The sequence below is a fragment of the Asterias rubens genome, chromosome 22, assembly GCF_902459465.1.
Source record: "Asterias rubens chromosome 22, eAstRub1.3, whole genome shotgun sequence".
Taxonomy (NCBI): Eukaryota; Metazoa; Echinodermata; class Asteroidea; order Forcipulatida; family Asteriidae; genus Asterias; species Asterias rubens.
The window spans coordinates 3,611,161-3,631,924 of record NC_047083.1 but is presented as its reverse complement, the minus strand read 5'-3'; the positions used below and the strand labels follow the sequence as shown (position 1 = coordinate 3,631,924).

Sequence of the window (20,764 nt, the reverse complement as noted above, 5' to 3'; positions counted from 1 at the left end):
TGTGAAAATTTGAACTCAATTGGTCGTCATAGTTGCCAGATGAATAAAATAAAAAACACCCTTGTCCCACGAAGTTGTGTGCTTTTAGATGCTTGATTTCGATACCTCAAATTCTAAATCTGAGATCTCGAAATCAAATTCGTGGAAAATTACTTCTTTCTCGAAAACTACGCACTTCAGATGGAGCCGTTTCTCACAATGTTGTATACTATCATTAGCTCTCCATTGCTAGCGAGTAAGGTTTTATGCTAATAATTATTTTGAGTAATTGCCAATAGTGTCCACTGCCTTTAAACAATTTTTTTCTAACAAATTGGGAAGCTAGTGTATTTATAAAGTTATAAAATAACTGAATGGTACTTGCAATGCTTTTTAGCCTACTTTGGTCTAATCAGATCTTCTCCCTAACAAACGTGAACACTCCACGTTCTGGAGGTAAAACATGTGTTTTGTGTTTTGTAAAACATGTGTTTTGTTTCCTTAAAAACAGGTTCACCATGAAATTACAATGTCGCTTCATTAACTTGTAAGTACCTGTATGATTATGCATCACCGGTTAGCTGCTGCTTCTTAGTTCGGTCTTCGATGATTGCTCCAGAAAATTCCAAGTGCAACGCTGTGGTTCTGATTTCTGCGTGGGTTTGAAATCAATTCTAGGCAGGGGGGAATCCAATCTTAAAGACACTGGACACTATTGGTAATTGTCAAAGACTAGTCTTCACAGATGGTGTATCTCAACATTATGCATAAAATGACAAACCTGTGAAAATTTGAGCTCAATTGTTCGTCGCAGTTGCGAGATATTAACGAACGAAAAAAACACCCTTGTCGCACCATGGTCACACGAAGTTGTGTGCTTTCAGATGCTTGATTTTGAGACCTCAAACTCTAAGCCTGAGGTCTCGAAATCAAATTCGTGGACAATATTACTTCTTTCTCGAAACCAAATTACCTCAGAGGGAGCCGTTTCTCATAATGTTTTATACTATCATCCTCTCCCCATTACTTGTTACCAAGTAAGGTTTAATGCTAATTTATTTTTTGAGTAATTACCAATAGAGTCCACTGCCTTAAGAACCAGTCTCAGTCTTATTTTGAAGATAAACGTTTTAGGGAATAGCAATGTTATTTCAATTCATGAGCTTGTGTTTTTGTATACTGTAAATCAATCCTGCGACATGATAGAATAGGCAATCTCAGGCAATTTCAGTGTTTGTAAATCAATCTGCCACATGAATGTACACATTCTTCTTGAATATCCAATATCCAATATCGATGTACCAGGTAGACAATCCACTGTACAAATGTTGTGTGCTTTGAGATGCACAATAAAAGGCTTCAGGCCTGAAGTCTTTTGAAATTTGAAAAAGAAATTACCTCTTTCTCAAAAAGAACGTTACTTCCGAGGGAGCCGTTTCTCATCAAAATCTCTCCTTTGTTCGTTACTAAGTACATTTTTATGCTAACAATTATTTTGAGTAATTATCAATATCATCAAGTTCCTTTAAGTCTCTTTAACAGCAACAGCAAACCAACAACATCAAGAACTCAACCATCTCCCCAAACAAACAAACACCGGTCCTAAATAAGCGCAAACCCCAACACACGACACAAACATACACACAAAAACAAAATATTGTTGGTTATTAAGTTGAAGCGTTTATTAAAATGTCCATACGCAACAATATCCACCACGCCACCCCTGTCAAAATAACTTCTGTTCGCAAACCGATAGAGCCGCAACCATTTGGAAAAACTGCAACCAAATCATCGAGCTTATTTCAATATCCCCTTCTCAAAGGCTACCGTCAAACGGTACTTAAGAAGCTGTCACGATTCCTTAAGACTATACACCCCGCCCTCTAATGCACTTTGTGCCGTCCATTACAGGAGGTACACTGACCGCTAGGGTGAGTGTACTGGAACTTCTGGACAAAACCCTAATGGAATTACAGCACTTTATAGGCGGGTACTAAAGACACCTATCCAATTATTTGATTGTCAAGATACGGATTCAATGACACGCGGTGATGTGGTGAAATAATTACTTCATCCCCTACTTGAAGTACCAAGCGTAGTCTGGTTCCCTGTCTTTATCCGCAAGGATAAAGACAGGTGCGTAGTCTGGTTCCCTGTCTTTATCCGCAAGGATAAAGACAGGTATACTTGCCATTCAGGTCCAGTGATTTCATTGGATACAATCCATACGTACAGTGACGTAAGCTTTCTATATCTGTGTTTTGATTGGTCCGAGGTGACGTTTGGCAGCTGCACTTGCGGTCGTCTGCATTTGAATGTATGTGAAGGGTGAAGATGGACGGGGATTGACCTAGGGCTAGAGGCTACTCTCTGGCGTTATTCACGAGACGCGAAGTGTGACGTCAGATGTTCAGGCTTTAACCAAGCGTAAAACCCAAGCCTGGCTATTTTTTCTATAAAAGAGGGCGCACGTTGAAGAACAACTTAAAGACAGTTTTTGGCAGTCATGCTGTAAGACGAATCGCTAGATGTGCGTTGAACTGAGTCATGCACGATCTGCGCTCTGCCCACTGAAACATGTTTGCTTGATAGCCGTGATTGATGCATGATTTTTTTTCAGATTCATATTCTCGAGGCTTACAAGGTAGAAAGTCCAGTGATGGGGCTCTTAGGAATAACCTCACAATATTAATCGAAATTGGAAAGAGCAGTCTGGTTGGTGTTGGTAGTGGAGAGGTGTACTTAATGCTGAAAGATTGATGATCTTAGATTAACGGATGCTTGGGTCTATGTGTTGAGTGGAGATGGGAGTTTTGGTGAGAATGCTGTGTACTGTTTAAAGAAGGCCGTTTTATGTGTTCTGCTGGATGTCAAGGAGGCGCCGTGATGGATTAAGACATTTGACGGTAAGAAAGAGACTCAGTTTGTTAATTTGTGTTTCTACTTGAGAATTTGAACGATTCAGGTTCCGTTTATTGCATTTATGCATTTGTGAAAATTGCTTACTTAATTAGTCATCGAAGCAAGATAATAAAGAAATTAAAAACACCCTTGTTGCACAACATTTTATGTTATGCGTGCTCTCAGATTCCTAATAAAAGACTGAAGTCTTTTAATATTTGAGAGAGAAATTACATATTTCCTGAAAACCTATTACTTCAGTACAGGGATCCGTTCTCACTAGGCCTACATGCTTTTCACAGCTCTCCCTTGCTCGCTACCAAGTAAGTGTTTATGCTTCCTTACAGTTTTTAGGGCAGTAATTACCAATAGTTTTTAATGCCTTCGAAGTCTTTGAAAAAGAGCCTTTCACATTTTTATTGTTGCTTATATCAAAGGTCCTTTTGGTTGGTAAAGCATTTTAGAACAGCTTGATCGATTTTCTCGTTACAAAAAATTACAAATCTGAGAAGAATAACTTCATCTGAAAAGTTAGACATGTTTTTTTTTCTCTGGAGTTATTTTCAAGAACATCCCCAAAACATAAAACACAATGTTATTGTTTAATTTGCACATTATCTTTTCTGCCCATCGAAAATTTCTAAGATTTATGAATTGAAAGAAGAATGAATTGAATAAACAAGCAAAGCGCTATCCTGTGCCATTATTTTCTACAAAATTGTCAAATCACTAAATATAACCCATTAGGTTGCATCAACTTGAACCAAATAAATAGCTTCGAAGAACATGAAAATTCCCCCCCCCCAAAAAACTTGTAATCTGAGAAAGTCTTAAGGCATGAAGCCTTTCCCAAACATCTGAAATCAAACAACTCAATGCAACAAGGAGTTTTTCTCCCATTATTTTCATGCATCTTCAATGACCAACTGAGGAAAACTTTTCACAGGTTTGTTATTCCATGCATGTGTATGTTGGGATATAGTGGGAAGACGGGTCTTTGACAATCACCAAAGGTATACCCTGCTTTTAATGGTATGTTCACTGCGCAGTGCTTAATTTTGTCCTCAACTGTGCACCACATAACAGCCTTTTACTAACATGCCAAGGTGTCGTGTAATAATAGATCACCGGCTATTTTCGTTAATGTAATTTGGTTCAAGGTTTCATGATTCAGGTTTGAAACCCTTCAGGCGACATTGTGATGTTCTAAAAATGTCTTCAGCTTAATCATTTTAAAGTTAAGTTCATATTGAATGTTGAAGATCATGAATTAAAGCCAGTGGACACTATTGGTAATTGTCAAAGAACATTCTTCTCACTTAGTGTATCTTAACATATGCATAAAATAACAAACCTGTGAAAATTTGAGCTCAATCGGTCATCGAACTTGCGAGATAATAAGGAAAGAAAAAACACCCTTGTCACACAAAGTTGTGTGCGTTTAGACGGTTGATTTCGAGACCTCAAGTTCTAAATCTGAGGTCTCGAAAACAAATCCGTGGAAAATTACTTCTTTCTCGACAACTATGGCTAATAGTGCGCTCGCAGAGGGAGCCGTTTCTCACAATGTTTTATACCATCAACCTCTCCCCATTACTCGTCACCAAGAAAGGTTTTATGCTAAAAATTATTTTGAGTAATTACCAATACGGTTTGATACCCTTTGTATGTCAAGTTATTGGCCATGACTTGAGTCCTTTCTCATGATTTAAAAAGATGTACGCAGTAAATTCTGTTTCAGCTAAATATAGTCGTCAAGTTTTTGAGAAAAAAAAGTAAAAATCACAGATGGATGTTACCAGTAGTGGTTATTATACTGTATATAAAAAAACTAGTTTCTTTTTAAAGGATTCGGGTACTTTTTCAAAATGTCCACAGATTTGTATTACACTTACAGGGTTTGAAAAGCTTCCCTTCAAATATTAGTAACTAAGGTTGTGTAGTTTTTGAGAAATGAGTACAACAAGTCAAAAAGGAATTTGGTCTCACGAGACCAAAATTATTTTAGCATGTAAAATTCCCTTAACAAGTTATGGTATTATACCTAAACCATAGCGTAACTGGTTAATACGTTTTTACATGGTAAGAGACACAAAAGTTACTACTTTTACTCATTTCTCAAAAACTACAGCATCTCAGTAAGTAAAATTTCAAGGGGAGCTTTCTACTATCATAATCTTCAAACTGTGTAAGTTTAATGTAAATCTGTGGACATTTTTTGTTAGGAAAAAGTTCATAGGCCTATACCCTTTAAAGGAAGCTTTTACCATCATTATCTTTACATGGTAATGTACTGTTTGTCTCCTCAGACGAATCATTATTATTTACGTGACATCGTTTTACTAATTTGTCAAAACCTAAAGCACATCAGCAAGTTATATTTTAAGGGAAGCTTTCTACTATCGGTAGACATTGAGTTTTGTGTCTTACAAAAAGTACCCAAACCCTCTATGCCTTCGTATAAAAACCTCGTATCATCAGAGGTCGTCCCCCTCTGGGAGTTTACACTAACCCGCAGTCTATGTTTAAAGGAACGTTACAGAATTGGTAAGAAACAAAACTCGTGAAGATCACAGATTTACATAAAACTTACAAGGTCTAATTATGATGATAGTAGAAAACATACCTTGTAATATTTCTGTCTGAAATGTCATAATTTGATGAGAAACAAATGATCTAACTTCGCACTAGGAGTTTATCGGTCAATGAGCGTTTTATTCATTTTTCTTTTTGCATCGATGCCAGGCAAAAACAAAAATCGGTTTTCACTATTTTCACGTGACCCAGATGGTCGATCAATCTCAAACTTCTACAGGTTTGTCAGTTTATGTATATGGTTGATTACATAATGTACTTACACTACCAGCAACTGTTTGGTTAGCAAAAAACAAATATCTAACGCTCCTTTAAAATGTAAAAAATAAGTATTGTAATCTTCTCGAGAGAGAGAGAACATTTTGATTACTTTCGTTCTAAGAGACCACTGATTATAATGTTCATGCCAGAAGCATTACTCAAGAGTTCACTCGGAAGATATTGTAGAAAGTACTACAATAAAAGCTTGAATTAATACATAAGCTCTGTTTTAAACTCGACATCTTGATTAACCCTTCGAGCAGCCCCCCCCCCCTCCGGATAAAGATTTCCCGCTGGACCCACTGGGCGAAATCGGATGGGTAAATGAAAACTGTGTTGGGAGGAGGGGGTGGGGGCTGAATTCTTGTTCTATAATTGTATGAACAGATCAATAGACGGACCCACGCACCTAAGACTGACGCATATTCTGAGAACTTACACATGTGAAGATTACATGTATTCGAATTGAAAGGATTTTTTTTTGTTTGTGCATAAAGTAAGATTTGTTTGTGCACCTTAAAATGGGTCCATTAATAGACTTATCTGCAACCCCACACTATTTTACCCATCCAGAAATCACTACAGTATGAAAGAGTGATTATTTAAAGGCAGAGGACACTATTGGTAATTACTCAAAATAATTATTATCATAAAACCTTAATTGGTGACGAGTAATGGAGAGAGGTTGATGTTATAAAACATTGTGAGAAACGGCTCCCTCTGAAGTGGAGTAGTTTTCGAGAAAGAAGTAATACATTTCCACGAATTTGATTCCGAGACCTCAGATTTAGAACTTGAGGTCTCGAAATCAAAGCATCTGATGTGAACGCACACAACTTCGTGTGACAAGGTTGTTTTTTCTTTCAATATTATCTCGCAGCTTCGACGACCTATTGGGTTCAAATTTTCACGGGTTTGTTATTTTATGCTGAGATACACCAAGTGAGAAGACTGGTCTTTGACAATTACCAATAGTGTCCTGTGTCGTAAAGCTGATAAAAAAAATCGAAGTTCAATCAAATGGAATTATATAATAGAAAGACAGCATACATTACCCTGTATTTGCCAATGGTTTAGAGTACTACTTCTATAAATTGTCTTTTTTGCTTTTGCTTTTCTCAAAAGGCAAGTTGGAAAATAAATAAATAAAATCCTTTCACACCTAGTTTTGCATGACTACACCAACTTTCACATTTGCTCCCATGGTCATCGATATACAAGCCCCATGGGTATCTAGATGGCCTTCCGCTCAATACTTTCTTCAAAGCCAATGTTTTATGACTTGCTGTTTACTTGAGTGGAAACAAATAAATTAGCATTTAAATAATTAAAAGGCATAGAAGGGAAAGGGAGTTAAATTTATCAGCGAATCGTCCCTGAACAATGTATGGTTATTACCCATCACTCATTAAAACCTTTCAATGATTTCATATTTACATCTCCACAAGATGTAAAACGAAATTAAATTAAGCACGTTGAAAGCTTTGCGAAAAGCGTTAAACCCTTTGAAGAAATACAAAATGGAATTACACTTTTTTGTGTTCAAGAAAAGACAATGTGTTGATAAAGATCTTCAACGTCTAAAATTAATAGCTTTTTTATCACTGCCGGTTCCTCTCGTATTGGCATACACAAGCAAATTTATAAAACGGTAGCTTGGGCAGTTGCTGGAATATGTTTCAGTTGAGCACGATGTAAGTGTTCCTCATGGAACGATGGTTGGCCCTTTTACAACCATTCCTACAGTTATTATCACTTATGCTACACTGACGCCATCTTTGTAATGTGGCGACAAGCAACTGCCTAGACTGGGCCCCTGTCTTTATCCTTAAGGTACCAGCTATTCAGATCCAGTGATTCCATTGGGTATAATGATACCATTGGATAAATGCATTGACTGGAAGCTACCGTAGCTGGGTTTGTTTTGATTGGTCTGAGGTCTCCTCGGTTGGCCAATCAAAACACAGGTATGGAAAGCTTACTTTCGGTCGTCCGCACGTGTGTGTCCACGTGTGTGGCAGTATGCATACAGTACATGCATGGTGGATACGGTACTTGCTTGGTAATGTTGGTATTTGTGCGTATCTCTATGTGAGGTCAAAGGTCTAACCATACGCCGGTTTTCGGCCGGTCTCTGGCGTTATTCACGAGCCTCGAAGAATGACGTCAGACGTCACAGGCTAGCAACTGCCTTGTCAAGTTAATTCAAGTCAAGTCAGCACGTTGGAAGCTTTGCGAAAGCGTTTATCTTCTTCAAAAATAAAAATGGGGACGAAATCTTGAGTTCAACATAAAACAGTGTGTTCACAAAGATCTTAAAATTATTAAATGATTATCTTCATTTACGATTGCCTGTTTTTCTTAATTGGCATGCAACAACACTTTTATCACGGCAGCTTGGGAGGTTGCCGGGATAAGAGATTCGGTTGTGCATGGGAGGCAAGTGTTCCACAGGGATCGATGGTTGGCCCTTTACAACCATTCCTACAGTCAATCTTTGTTTCCCACCTGCAACATAGACTTCGTCGGTTTAATGTGGCGACAGGCAACTACCTTAATTAGCTCAGAAACACACACAGGGTAAATGTTGACGTAGTATCAACCTAAAAGTGAAACATTACTATAAGAAACATGTTGTTGTGGTGATTGTACGTGACAATGGCGGGGTTTTCATTCAGTAAAAGCCAACGTGTAAAGGTAAGCCGATTTTGCGCACGATTTGATTTTGAGGGGTTGAAGTTAATGAACAATGGGTAACTAATTACATTATGACTGTCAGAAAATTTTGCTAAAATCTCATAGAAAAAAAGGCTTCGTGATATCCGGGAGAGAGACGTATGGATGTTGGAGGATCTTTAAAATATTACCATCATTAAATATAAAAGACCAAACAGAATTAGCTAATTCAAACTGCTTACAGCCAAAAGTATAGTATAAATTAAAAAAAAAATTGTTAATGGCCTGACGTTTTGACCCAAGCAGAGTCTTTCTCAAAGGGCTTAATATGAATGACAAAATAGAATAAGCTTCTGTAAACTGCTTGTCAAAGAAAATGATGACCGGTGTGGCGGTTTCAACTTTCCGCTGTGTTCAGTTTTCCGAATGACCAAATACGGTAGCATTACGTCATGCGATGCCTGCGCACAGCAAGCGAAAGTAGTTCAATTTTAGTGCCGTATTGAGTCATCCGTTACCCTCCGATAGCTGTCATGGCGGCGTCCACGAGTCGAGTACAACTAGCGGCAAACGCGTGGATCGTATGAGTTGTTTTTTACGCAAGCAGAGTGTGACCTGCCTGAAGTTGTACTCATGAATACATGTAAAGATGGGGCAAGAGATTATGTAACTACACAGAAAAGAATCGTAATATAAACAATGTGGGGTCACTGCTGAGATAACTACAGTGCTCGCCACGGTACTCGCGGAGGTATCTGACAAGTCACCCGGAAAACTGAACACGCCGGAAAGCTAAAACCGTTCGAACAACGTGCTGATATGACCGACTACGTCACCCGGAAAACTGAACACGGCGGAAGACTGAAACCGCCACACCGGCTCTACAAAAAATGGGTATTATGGGATAAAATAAGTAAATTGAGTTACATACAGCTGAATTGGTGTTATTATAAGCTTTATGTTTGGTTTAGGTTTGAACCTTGTGGCATTTTGCGTTCTGGAGATATACTGATATTTGCATATTCATATTTTACAATTTATTGAAAGTGCCTTCAGACAGCTCCTTTAACCTAGCAAGATTTAAGGGAAGTTACCTAAAATTGATATAAAAACCTATGTATTTCAACTAAAACAAATAAAAATGACATTTCTGTGAATAAAGTATGGAATTATTTATGCAATAGAAGCCAATAAATCAAGATAGACAAAATCATGTTGTGAAAATATTTTCAATATATTCTTCTTTCTGTTCCGAAAATGTCCAATGGCTTTAAAATACAAAAATATTACGCAAAAATGTATCTTTGTTTTATCCCAACATGTTTGAATCTGAGAAGCGTAACTGTTAGTTTCGATTGTGTTTTACGCTTAAAGGCAGTGGACACTGTTGGTAATTACTCAGAATAATTGTCAGCATAAAACCTTACTTGGCGACGAGTAATGGGGAGAGGTTGATAATATAAAACATTGTGAGAAACGGCTCCCTCTGAAGTGACATGGTTTTCAAGAGAGAAGATGTTTTCGACGGATTTGATTTCGATACCTCAGATTTAGAGTTTGAGGTCTGATCGAAATCAACCATCTAAAAGCACACAACTTCGTGTGGCAAGGGTGTTTCTTCTTTCATTATTAACTAGCAACTTAGACGACCAATTGAGCTCAAATGTTTACAGGTTTGTATGCATATGTTGAGATACACCAACTGTGAAGACTAGCCTTCGATAATTACCAAAGGTGGCCAGTGTCTTTAAAGATTATTCATCCTTCGAGGCATAACCACTCTAGAATTTCGGTAATACCTAAAAAACGCTACCCCTGTTTGGATTTCGGAAACATCTTTTCAAGGTTGGTCTTTGAGAAGCGTTTGTAACCGTTTTTTTTATAAAATGCATAATGGTAGAAAGTAGAATACAATGAACGTCACAAACATGCCTCGATATTGCACGGTTTTCCTTTTACCTCGTGCACTAACACGGTAGGCCATTTATGGAAAGTCAAATTTTTGACTCCCATAAATGTCCGACCGTGTTAGTTCGCACAGTATTAGAAAAACCACGCAATTTCGAGGCAAACTTGTGTGGATCATTGTATTCTACTTTTAAAACATCTTTCCAACCATTTGCATTTTATAAAAAAACGGGTACAAACGCTTTTTATATACCAACTCGTCCGATCCAAGTCAACGTGTTCCTTTAAGCAATTAATTCATTTGAGTGGTTGAGGGAGGAAAACACCAGATAAGTATTCAAGGGAAAGCCCATGCAGTCAAGTACGGACTGAACATCCAATCTGCAGAGCGCACCCGGTGGGATTCGAACCAGGGCCCTACAGGTGGAAAGGAAAGATACCACTAAACCAACCTTTGCCAATCTGGTACACAACAACCTGAAATCCTGATTGCATGAAAAACTTTCTTGTGGCATTAATTGGAAACTTGTTTTAAAGGCAGTGTACACTATTTGTAATTACTCAAATAATTTTTAGCATAAAAACTTACTTGGTAACGAGTTAAGGAGGGCTGTTGATAGTATAAAACATTGTGAGAAACGGCTCCCTCTGAAGTAACGTTGTTTTTCGAGAAAGAAGTTATTTTCCACTAATATGATTTAGAGACCTCAGATTAAGAATTTGAGATCCCGAAATCAAGTATCTGAAAGCACACAACTTCGTGTGACAAGGGTTGTTCTTTCTTTCGTTATTATCTCGCAACTTCGACGACCAATTGAGCTCAAATTTTCACCGGTTTGTTATTGTATGCATATGTTGAGATACAGCAAGTGGGAAGACTTGTCTATGACAATTACCAATAGTGTCCAGGGTCTTTAAGCAATTAATTCAATTGTGTGGTTGAGGGAAGAAAACACCAGAGAATTATTCAAGGGAAAGCCCATGCAGTCAAGTACGGACTGAACATCCAATCTGCAACCTGAAATCCTGATTGCATGACAAACTTTCTTGTGGCATTAATTGGAAACTTGTTTTAACTGTACTCGATTTCCCAAGATCATGCATTACTGAATACCTCTTTAGTGCCGCATGTTCAAGTGGTCTATTAAATGTATTTTGTCTAAAGAGGAAACTCCATATATGCACCAGTGGACATTTCTGTTAGAGACCTACTTAAAACAAAACGGTAACTAGGTGAGCCTTACTGATTGCATTTAATAAAAATAATAACAACAAGTTCGAATATTATAGCCCATTACACAATAACCGTCTCAAGTGCGCTTTACATTAGTGCCCTGGGCCAAATTTCATAGCGCTGCTTAGCGGCCGATTTTGTGCTTACTGTGCAATTTCCATTTCATAGCGCTGCTACCGTAAGCACACAAAAGGGCATGCTAACCTTCCGGTGCTTACCGCACGAAAATAAATGACGTCACAATTCAAATCCATAGTAAACTCGCAAGATGGCCGCCCAATTTTTCTGCTAACCTGTGAAATACGCTAAGGCTTAAGCAAATTTTGTTTCTGCCTACAGCAAGCACGCAAATTTGCTTACCGTTAAGCAGCACTATGAATTTGGGTACTGGTCATTTCTGGACATTCCTTTATCTTTCTCAGCTCCCTGGGGAAAAATACAACCTGGGAAACCGTAGCACTCCAAAGGCTTTTAAACACAATATCAACCTCAACCCCCGCATGCACCCATTAATACCGTAGCACTCCAAAGGCTTTAAACACAATATCAACCTCAACCCCCGCATGTACCCATTAATACCGTAGCACTCCAAAGGCTTTTAAACACAATATCAACCTCAACCCCCGCATGTACCCATTAATGGGTGGAGAGAAGCAATTATAGTAGAGTGTCTTGCTCAAGGACACAGGTGTCACAATCGGGATTCGAACCACACTCTGGTGACTTAACCACCCGAGCCCACACTCCGATGCTCCAAACCACTCCGCATTGACACCCATTCATTTTAAATATTTTCAGCCATTATAGACTTTATTTTTGGTAAAACCAAATTAATATTATTTATTCCCGATGCAAATACAAACTATTATATCAATGCTGTACTCGCTGCTAAAAGCACAGGTTTCGAACTGCCTCTATAGCTACCGGGAATCCTCGGTGTTCTAGCTGGCATGGCACTGCTCTACAATTGCAATAGGTCGTGGGTTCGAACCGAGTAAAATGCCGTGATTTGTGTCACATAACTCATGCTGAGTATACAGTGCTAACACATATGTATCTATGTGAGGGTAAACCCAAAATCATTAGTCGTCACTCAAGTAACGCAGATGTTGGAACATTTTTTTGTATAGCTTCTTTGTTGCAGCATGGAGGTATAACAAAGCAAACTCCCACACATGACATTCGGGATCGATTGCGAAACATTCAAAGGGAACACATATCAAAGTTGCATTCAAATGATAATCAAACACAAAATAGAAAAGGTTTGCGGTAACACCATGTAATGATAATCTCTAAATGAGTACAGTGGTTCTGAAAATAACCGTTGGTTTCAACTCGACGTTTCGATCAGTATGCCCTGATCGTCTTCTGGAGAAAGCTGGACTCTGATGCTGCATGCTGCTAAAGTACTGTGGAGGCAGATTAGCTTTATGATGCACGAAACACGTTATAAACAAACTCAAATGTTTTTTTTTTTTTTTTTTTTTTTACTTGTGTGAGCAATGCAATTTCTTCTTTTGAAGATCAATAAAGTTTTCTTATGTCTTATGTCTTATGTCAAATAGCTTTCCCGTTAAAAAATAATGTTGCTCTTAAGCTATTCAGATAATGTAGTGTGTCATTTAACCAACATGAATTTCCGTCTAATGGTTCGTGACATAAAGGGACATTATTTAATAGTCGTCTTTCAAGGATTGCTAATTGGTATGATAAACACCTTACAATCAATCTTGCTTTCATCAACTGACAGATGTGGTCAATTCAGCCTTGAACGGCGTTTACATTCACTTTAGACAAGCTGTCACCTCGCCAGGTAGTTATCTCTTCAAATATAACTAATCAACGCCTTCACGTACAATTAACCAAGCAACAGGTTTTCCACAGTACAAGGCTATAGACATGGCTATGTTTTGAAGGTAATGGACACTATTGGTAATTACTCAGAATAGTTGTTAGTATACCAATATTGACTGCTTCGAGTGCTATGGTTAAAACTATGACTCCCGAGGTGATCCCCGGAGCGTTCTAAAATAGAACGCTCCGGGGATCACCGAGGTAGTCAAAGTTTTAACCATTGCAAGAGTAAAGGCAGTCAATATTTGTTTTATAACACCCCAAACATTTCTAAATACTGTACTATTAAGTTACAGACCTGAATGCTACAATCCACGGACAACGCGAATGCAGATTGCGAAAACTTTTACCGTGCTGCATGTAGTGTCATGTAATCCGAAATGGTTACAGACTATTTATTTATCATCCTCGTACACGCAACGGACGTCTGGATACTGCACGCCGTGTGACAGTCTTCGGACTAGCGCTTGGCAAACCGATGCACTATCACACGGCCGTCGTCTAGTAAAACCAAGACATATCATGTGACGCGCTCTAAACCAATGAAAAGGCAGAATATTGGTAAGGGGTGTTATAACATAAAACATTACTTGGTAACGAGCAACGGAGAGCTGCTGATAGTAAAAACATTGTGGGAAACGGCTCCCTCTGAAGTAACGTATAGTTTTTGAGAAAGAGGTATAATTTCTCACTCAAATAATATTAAAATACTTCAGACCTGGAACCTTTTATTAGGTATCGTAAAAGCACAGAAATTTGGGCAACAATGTGGTTTTTTCTTCTTTCATTAATCTCTTGCAACTGCGATGACCAATTTGAGTTTAATTTTTACCCAGTTTTGATATTTGATACATGGGATACACCATGAAGGAATACTGGTCTATGACAATATAGCGTTTTATTGGGCACCTGGAAGCAGACAAGCAACTAGGGTGTTTTTCTTTGATTTGTTTGGTTATGCATATGTTGGCAAACACCATTTGAGAATACATGTCTCTGACAGAGGTGTCCAGTGCCTTTAAAGACAGTGGACACTATTGGTAATTGTCAAAGACTAGTCTTCACAGTTGGTGTATCTCAACATATGCATAAAATAACAAACCTGCGTGTCGAATTTGTGAGAAAATAATGAAAGAAAAAACACCCTTGTCACACGAAGTTGTGTGCTTTCTGATGCTTGATTTCGGGACCTCAAATTCTAAACTTGAGGTCTCGAAATCAAATTCGTGGAAAATTACTTCTTTCTCGAAAACTACGTCACTTCAGAGGAAGCTGTTTCTCACAATGTTTTATACCATCAACCATTACTCGTAATCAAGAAAGGTTTTATGATGATAATTATTTTGAGTAATTACCAATAGTGTCCACTGCCTTTAAACATAATCTTGCATTCTTCGATCAAATTTAGTATACCAAGACGACAACGTCACTGCGAAACATCTCCTCTCAGTGACCGGCTCTACAAAAATGGGTATTAAGGGACAAAATAAGTAAATTGAGTTACATACACAGCTGAATTTGTGTTTTTTAACTATAGTTTGGTGTAGGTTTGAACCCTGTGGCATTTTGCATTCTGGAGATATACTGATATTTGTATATTCATATGTTACAATTTAATGAAAGTGCCTCCAGAGATACAGCTCCTTAAACCTAGCAAAACTTTAGGGAAGTTACCTTAAATTGATACAAAAACCTTTGTTTTTTCAACTAAAAAAAATAAAAAATGATATTTCTGTGAATAAACTATGGAAACAGTAGAAGCCAATAAACCAAGGCAGACTAAATCATGTTGTGAATATATTTTCAGGATCTCAACATTGAACGCCTCTTTAAATGTAATTAGCATAGCGTCATACCTTTGTTTGCAGAGCGGGTCACTGAAGCGATAAAGATTAGTCTCAAATCGGTATGATCAGGTTTATCTATGTACACCCCAGAACAACAGTTAAAGGCACTGAACAGGTTTGGTAATTTTCGAAGTCCAGTATTCTCACTTGGTGTATCCTTACATATGCAATTGCATAAAAAAACAAGCCTGTGAAAATTTTGATACATTTGGTCATGGAAATTGCAAGAAAATGATTAAAGAAAAAAAAACACCTCTTGTTGTACAAAACAGTGTGCTTTCAGATAGGAGTAAAAGGTTTCTGGCCAGAAGTCTTTATTTTTTTTAGTGAGAAATTACCTCTTTCTCAAAATTCTACGTTACTTCAGAGGGAGTCGTTTCTCTGCTAATACATATTTTGAGTAATTACCAAACGTGTACAGTGCCTTTAAATACTGGTAACTATACGTCGTACATGATAAACCAATACTCGTCTCCAAATTATTTTCATGACAATATTTAACGCATTTCTCAAATGACAGCACGTCAGCAAGTTATATTTTGAGGAAAGCGTTTTACCATCGGTTATGTCAAAACGGTGCAAGTTCAATGCAAATCTGTGGACGATGTGTTTTGTGTCCTACAAAATGTACCCAACCCCTTCAGAGGCACTGAACACCTTTGGTAATTGTCAAAGACCAGTCTTCTCACTTGGTGTAAATCAACATGTGTATAAATTACCCGTGGAAATTTGAACTCAGTGGTCGTCGGAATTGCGAGCGAATAATGGCAGAAAAACACCCTTTTCGCACAAGTTGTGTGCTTTCAGATGCTTGAATTTGATACCTCAGCTGAGGTGTCGAATTCTATTCAAGTATTTTTTTGAAAATTACTCCTTTCTTAAAAACTACGTTACTTCAGAGGGAGCCGTTTGCTTACAATGTGTTATACTATTAACAGCTCTCCATTGCTCGTTACCAAATAAGTGTTTATGCTAATAATTGTTTGGAATGAACCAATAGTGTCCATGGCTTAAAGATACGATCACAACGGCTAATTATTACAGACATTTTTGTTTTGTTTTACCCCGCAGATATGGTGAGATGAGATAAGAAGCCCACAGTCGAAGTACAAACTGTCCCATGAGAGAGTCACCACAATAAAAATCAAGAGACGAATGTTACTCATCGATCGAAATTTTGTGAGTGAGAAAGAAAACTTGATCACCGGATCTTCTGTGAACCGACAGGTTTTTAGCTTCTGTGGAGCACAACTATCGAACTGTGGTTTCTTTTTGGAACCAAATAAGGTCTCAAAGGCACAACGGCTTTGCATATGGGGCTCATGTTACTCTCAAAGCACTACTCTTCAAATCGATGTGTGTGGAGCATTTGTGTGGGTAGTAGAGCACAACGTATTACTCTCGCGTTGTAGCGTGCCATTTTGCAGGACAGAGAAAGCCTGTGTACTCGAAAACTATTTTATTTTGGAGAGTTTGTTTTGCATTGTGGATGAAACATCCATCATTAATGGATTTTTTTTTGTGTGACGGGTTGTGTGGTGTGGAGTGGTTGCCCGGACAGTCAAACTTTATTTGAGGGAAGTAAACCAACTAACTTGAATGAATTGGATAGCGAAAGCTGTGAAAACCAAAGACACTTGAAAGAGCTCTGATCTATGTGGACGAAAATATCGTTCATTGTGGATTGGACTTTTTTGTGACGGGGTTTGTGGTGTGGTGTGGTTGCCCTGACAGTCAAACTTTATTTGAGGGACCTAACTAATTTGAATGAATTTGAATAACGACAGTTATTGATACCAAAGACACATGAGAGCTTGTGTTACATCGTGGATAAAAACATCACCCACTGTGGGTTCGACTTTTTTGTGACGGGGATTTGTGGTGTGGAGTGGTTGCCCGGACAGTCAAACTTTATTTGAGGGACCTAACTAATTTGAATGAATTTGAATAACGACAGTTATTGATACCAAAGACACATGAGAGCTTGTGTTACATCATGGATAAAAACATCACCCACTGTGGGTTCGACTTTTTTGTGACGGGGATTTGTGGTGTGGAGTGGTTGCCCGGACAGTCAAACTTCATTTGAGGGACCCAGCTAATTTGAATGAATTGGATAACGAAAGTTATTGATACCAAAAACACATGAGAGCTTGTGTTACATCGTGGATAAAAACATCACCCACTGTGGGTTCGACTTTTTTTGTGAAGGGTTTTGAGGTGTGGAGTGGTTGCTCGGACAGTCTATTTGAGGGGAACTAATTTATGTTATTCAATTATATACCGAAGTATATGGTTACGAACAGCACGTTAAAGTGTTTTGATCTTCATGCAGCGTTCAGATCAAGTTCTTCTCACGCTCTTGAGCTCGTGGGATCCTCGCCTTTACCGAACCGTCTATTTCAAATTTATTAAATTTACTTCAAAAAAGAGAGAGAAAAAAAGGCCATTCAACTCTACACAATGGCAATTGAGATGAGCCAATTTGTAACTTGAATGGAGACTAATTTGATTGACAATGAACGCATTGAGAAGAGACTAGCTAAATTAGCCAAGAGACCAGACGGTTTCTAATCAGCCGGTCACGGAGGGCTGTAGCTAATAGTGTCTGGCAGTGCACAGATACATTTCTCCATTGTGAAGGGAAGACCTTCTCCACAACACAACAAACCCAGACAGTCTTTACAAATTTCAGAAATCTAATTACCATGTGCCCCCCCCCCCAATATTGGCCCGAACATTGTCTCCGTACCATTGCGTGATGTTGAACAACAGACGCGAACTCGCGAGAGTAATGCTAAACTAATTAAGTACCTATCAGTGTTGTAATGCAATTGAAAGTCGGGGAATTTAAATTTGGGAAGCTAATTTTTTCCGTTTTGAGTTTCCTCGTGGCGAAAAGAATAAATGCTGATTGGAAACTACGGATGATGAGGAAAATCAAGCAAATTGTAATTACCGGGTGTTAACAAGAAGTATACGACGCGTCTTAATGCAGCACTTACTAAGACATTACTGGTGGTTGATGAGCAAATAGCAAGACACGGACATTGTTCTGTTTAAGCTCTGGATCCAAACGCAAGAGATTGATCAAACGCATTGTGAGGAAGACTACAAATAACTTCGTCTTAAGACCGCAAATAACAAGACGTTTATGGTTGAACAAATAGCGGGACCCGACCATGATTCTTTTAAGCTGTTGATCCAAACGCGAGATTGAACATTATGCATTGCGAGGAAGACTGCATCTAGGTTGCTGAGAAAAAAAGGTTGGATTGGAGACTACAGTTGATGAGGACATTCTACAAAAGTTGTATTACTGTTGTTAATAACCAGAAACACCGGACGTCTTAAGGATGTACACCAATACATTGGTGTTTGAACGAAGCAGAACCCAAAACACAATTGTTTTTCTAGTTGTAGAGAATTGCCATCCTCAACAAGAAATTCCTGATTTAAAAAAAAAGGATTCTCTTTTTTCTGAGTCCATTTAGAGAACACTTAATTTCCCCAATTGAAAATCACTACGATAGATGCAATTTTGATGTACAGACAAAAAAAAACAGGACACGAGCATTATTCTGTTACTGTTCTCGATTCAAACGCGAGAGATTGATCAAATATTTTTTGAGAAAGACTACACTTAACTACGTGTTAAGACCGACAAAAATCAAGACATAGATTGTTGAACAAACAGCGGGACTCGAACATTATTCCGTTGAGCTGTGGATCCAAACGCGAGATTGTCGTCAAATACATTCTGATAGGAAAGAGTGCACTTGTGTTACTACGGAAAAGCCGTTAATCATCACAGCAATGTAAACGCGATCCGTGTTCCTTTCCTGTCATGACTGATGTTACAGACGGTGGCAACTGAGAGATAAAAGTCACCATGGAAACCACTATACAAACCAACATTTCATCTGAAGTCACTTTAACTGACCCATCAACAGACATTGTGTTGGGTGCAATCTATGGTATCATCGGTTGTCTCGGTATACTTGGTAACCTATTGGTGTGTACTGTGTTCCTGATGCGGCGTAAAGTTTTCAGCTCAACGACAAATTTGCTTATACTCAACCAATCCACAATTGATCTTGCTGACTCGATTTTTTACTTGGTTTTACGTTTTGGACCGCAACTGTCGGAGCAAGGTGACAACATATGGGGGGAGCTGGCTTGTAGGATATGGTTTTCTGAGTATGTTATTTGGTCGTTGTTCGTAGCGTCTACGGTGAATCTATTGTTTGTTTCACTCGAGAGGTACTTCGCGATCTGCCACGCCGTGAAACACCGTAAAATATTCACTACGCGACGGGCGAACATTGGCCGTGTAGTGGTCTGGATCATCGGCTTCAGCTACCAGTCGTACTGGGCCGCCTTGCATAGATTGGAAGATGGGAAATGCTACGCTCACTGGCCGACACCAACCATACAAAAAATTGGTGGGGTGTTCTTCTTCGCCTGCGAGTACCTCATCCCGTTGATAATAATGTCCTTCAGTTACGCAAATATCGTCATCATGCTACGACGTAAGAGCAAACGTGACAACAAAGAGGTGAACACGTTCCAGCGTGCGAAGCGTAACGTAACAGTTACGCTGTGCGTTGTGTTCTTGTCGTACAGCGTCTGTTGGACACCGACGGAAATTGCGTATCTGTTGTATAATCTGGGTGGGGATTACGACTTCGAAAGTGTCCTACATCGTATATTTACGGCTCTGGTACTGGGAAACATGTGTGTCAACCCTATTATTTACGTCTTTAAATATGAACGTTTTCAAGTTGAGTTAAGGAGGATATTTTGCAAGCACAATCGCATTGGGGATCCGAGCCTTGGCGGCGGGTCAACAGTTCGAACTGTCGCCGGTGGAGGGCACAATTCAGACGGCGAGGGTCCCAGCACTGTACAGTAAATTAAGTAAACGGTCTATTAACACTTGTCTCCTTAAAGGAACACGTTGCCTTGGATCGGACGAGTCGGTCTTTGAAAAGCGTTTGTAACCGTTTGTTATAAAATGCATATGGCTAGAAAGATGTTGTAAAAGTAGAATACAATGATCCACACAAACATGCCTAACAATTGCACGGTTTTCCTTTTACCTCGTCGACTAACACGGTCGGCCATTTATGGGTTTTGACTCCCATAAATGGCCGACCGTGTTAGTTCGCACAGTAAAAGGAAAACCACGCAATTTCGAGGCAAACTTGTGTGGACCATTGTATTCTACTTTTAAAAAAATCTTTCCAACCATATGCAATTTATAAAAAACGGTTACAAACGCTTTTTATAGACCAACTCGTCCGATCCAAGGCAACGTGTTCCTTTAAGCAATACATTGATGGTTTCCTTAAAAGTTGGGGAGGTAGTGTTTATTTGCGCTACCAGCCAGGCTTGTGATGGATGATACCCAAGCATGCGGACTGTAAAGAGGATTCAGCCTTGGTGCAGGTAGACTTGATTCAAGTCCCTTTATCGTGTGAGGTCCCAAACATAATGCGCCAGCATG

General features: G+C 38.8%; 1 protein-coding gene across 1 annotated transcript; it reads left to right on the top strand.

Annotated features, from left to right (window-relative positions):
- Nucleotides 1–2,502: 2,502 nt before the first annotated feature.
- On the top strand, nt 2,503–20,255 carry LOC117304931 (galanin receptor type 1-like). Its single transcript, XM_033789570.1, has 2 exons — nt 2,503–2,885; nt 16,327–20,255. The coding sequence occupies exon 2, from the start codon at nt 19,148–19,150 to the stop codon at nt 20,168–20,170; it is 1,023 nt and encodes a 340-aa protein (XP_033645461.1). The 5' UTR covers nt 2,503–2,885; nt 16,327–19,147; the 3' UTR covers nt 20,171–20,255.
- Nucleotides 20,256–20,764: the final 509 nt, after the last annotated feature.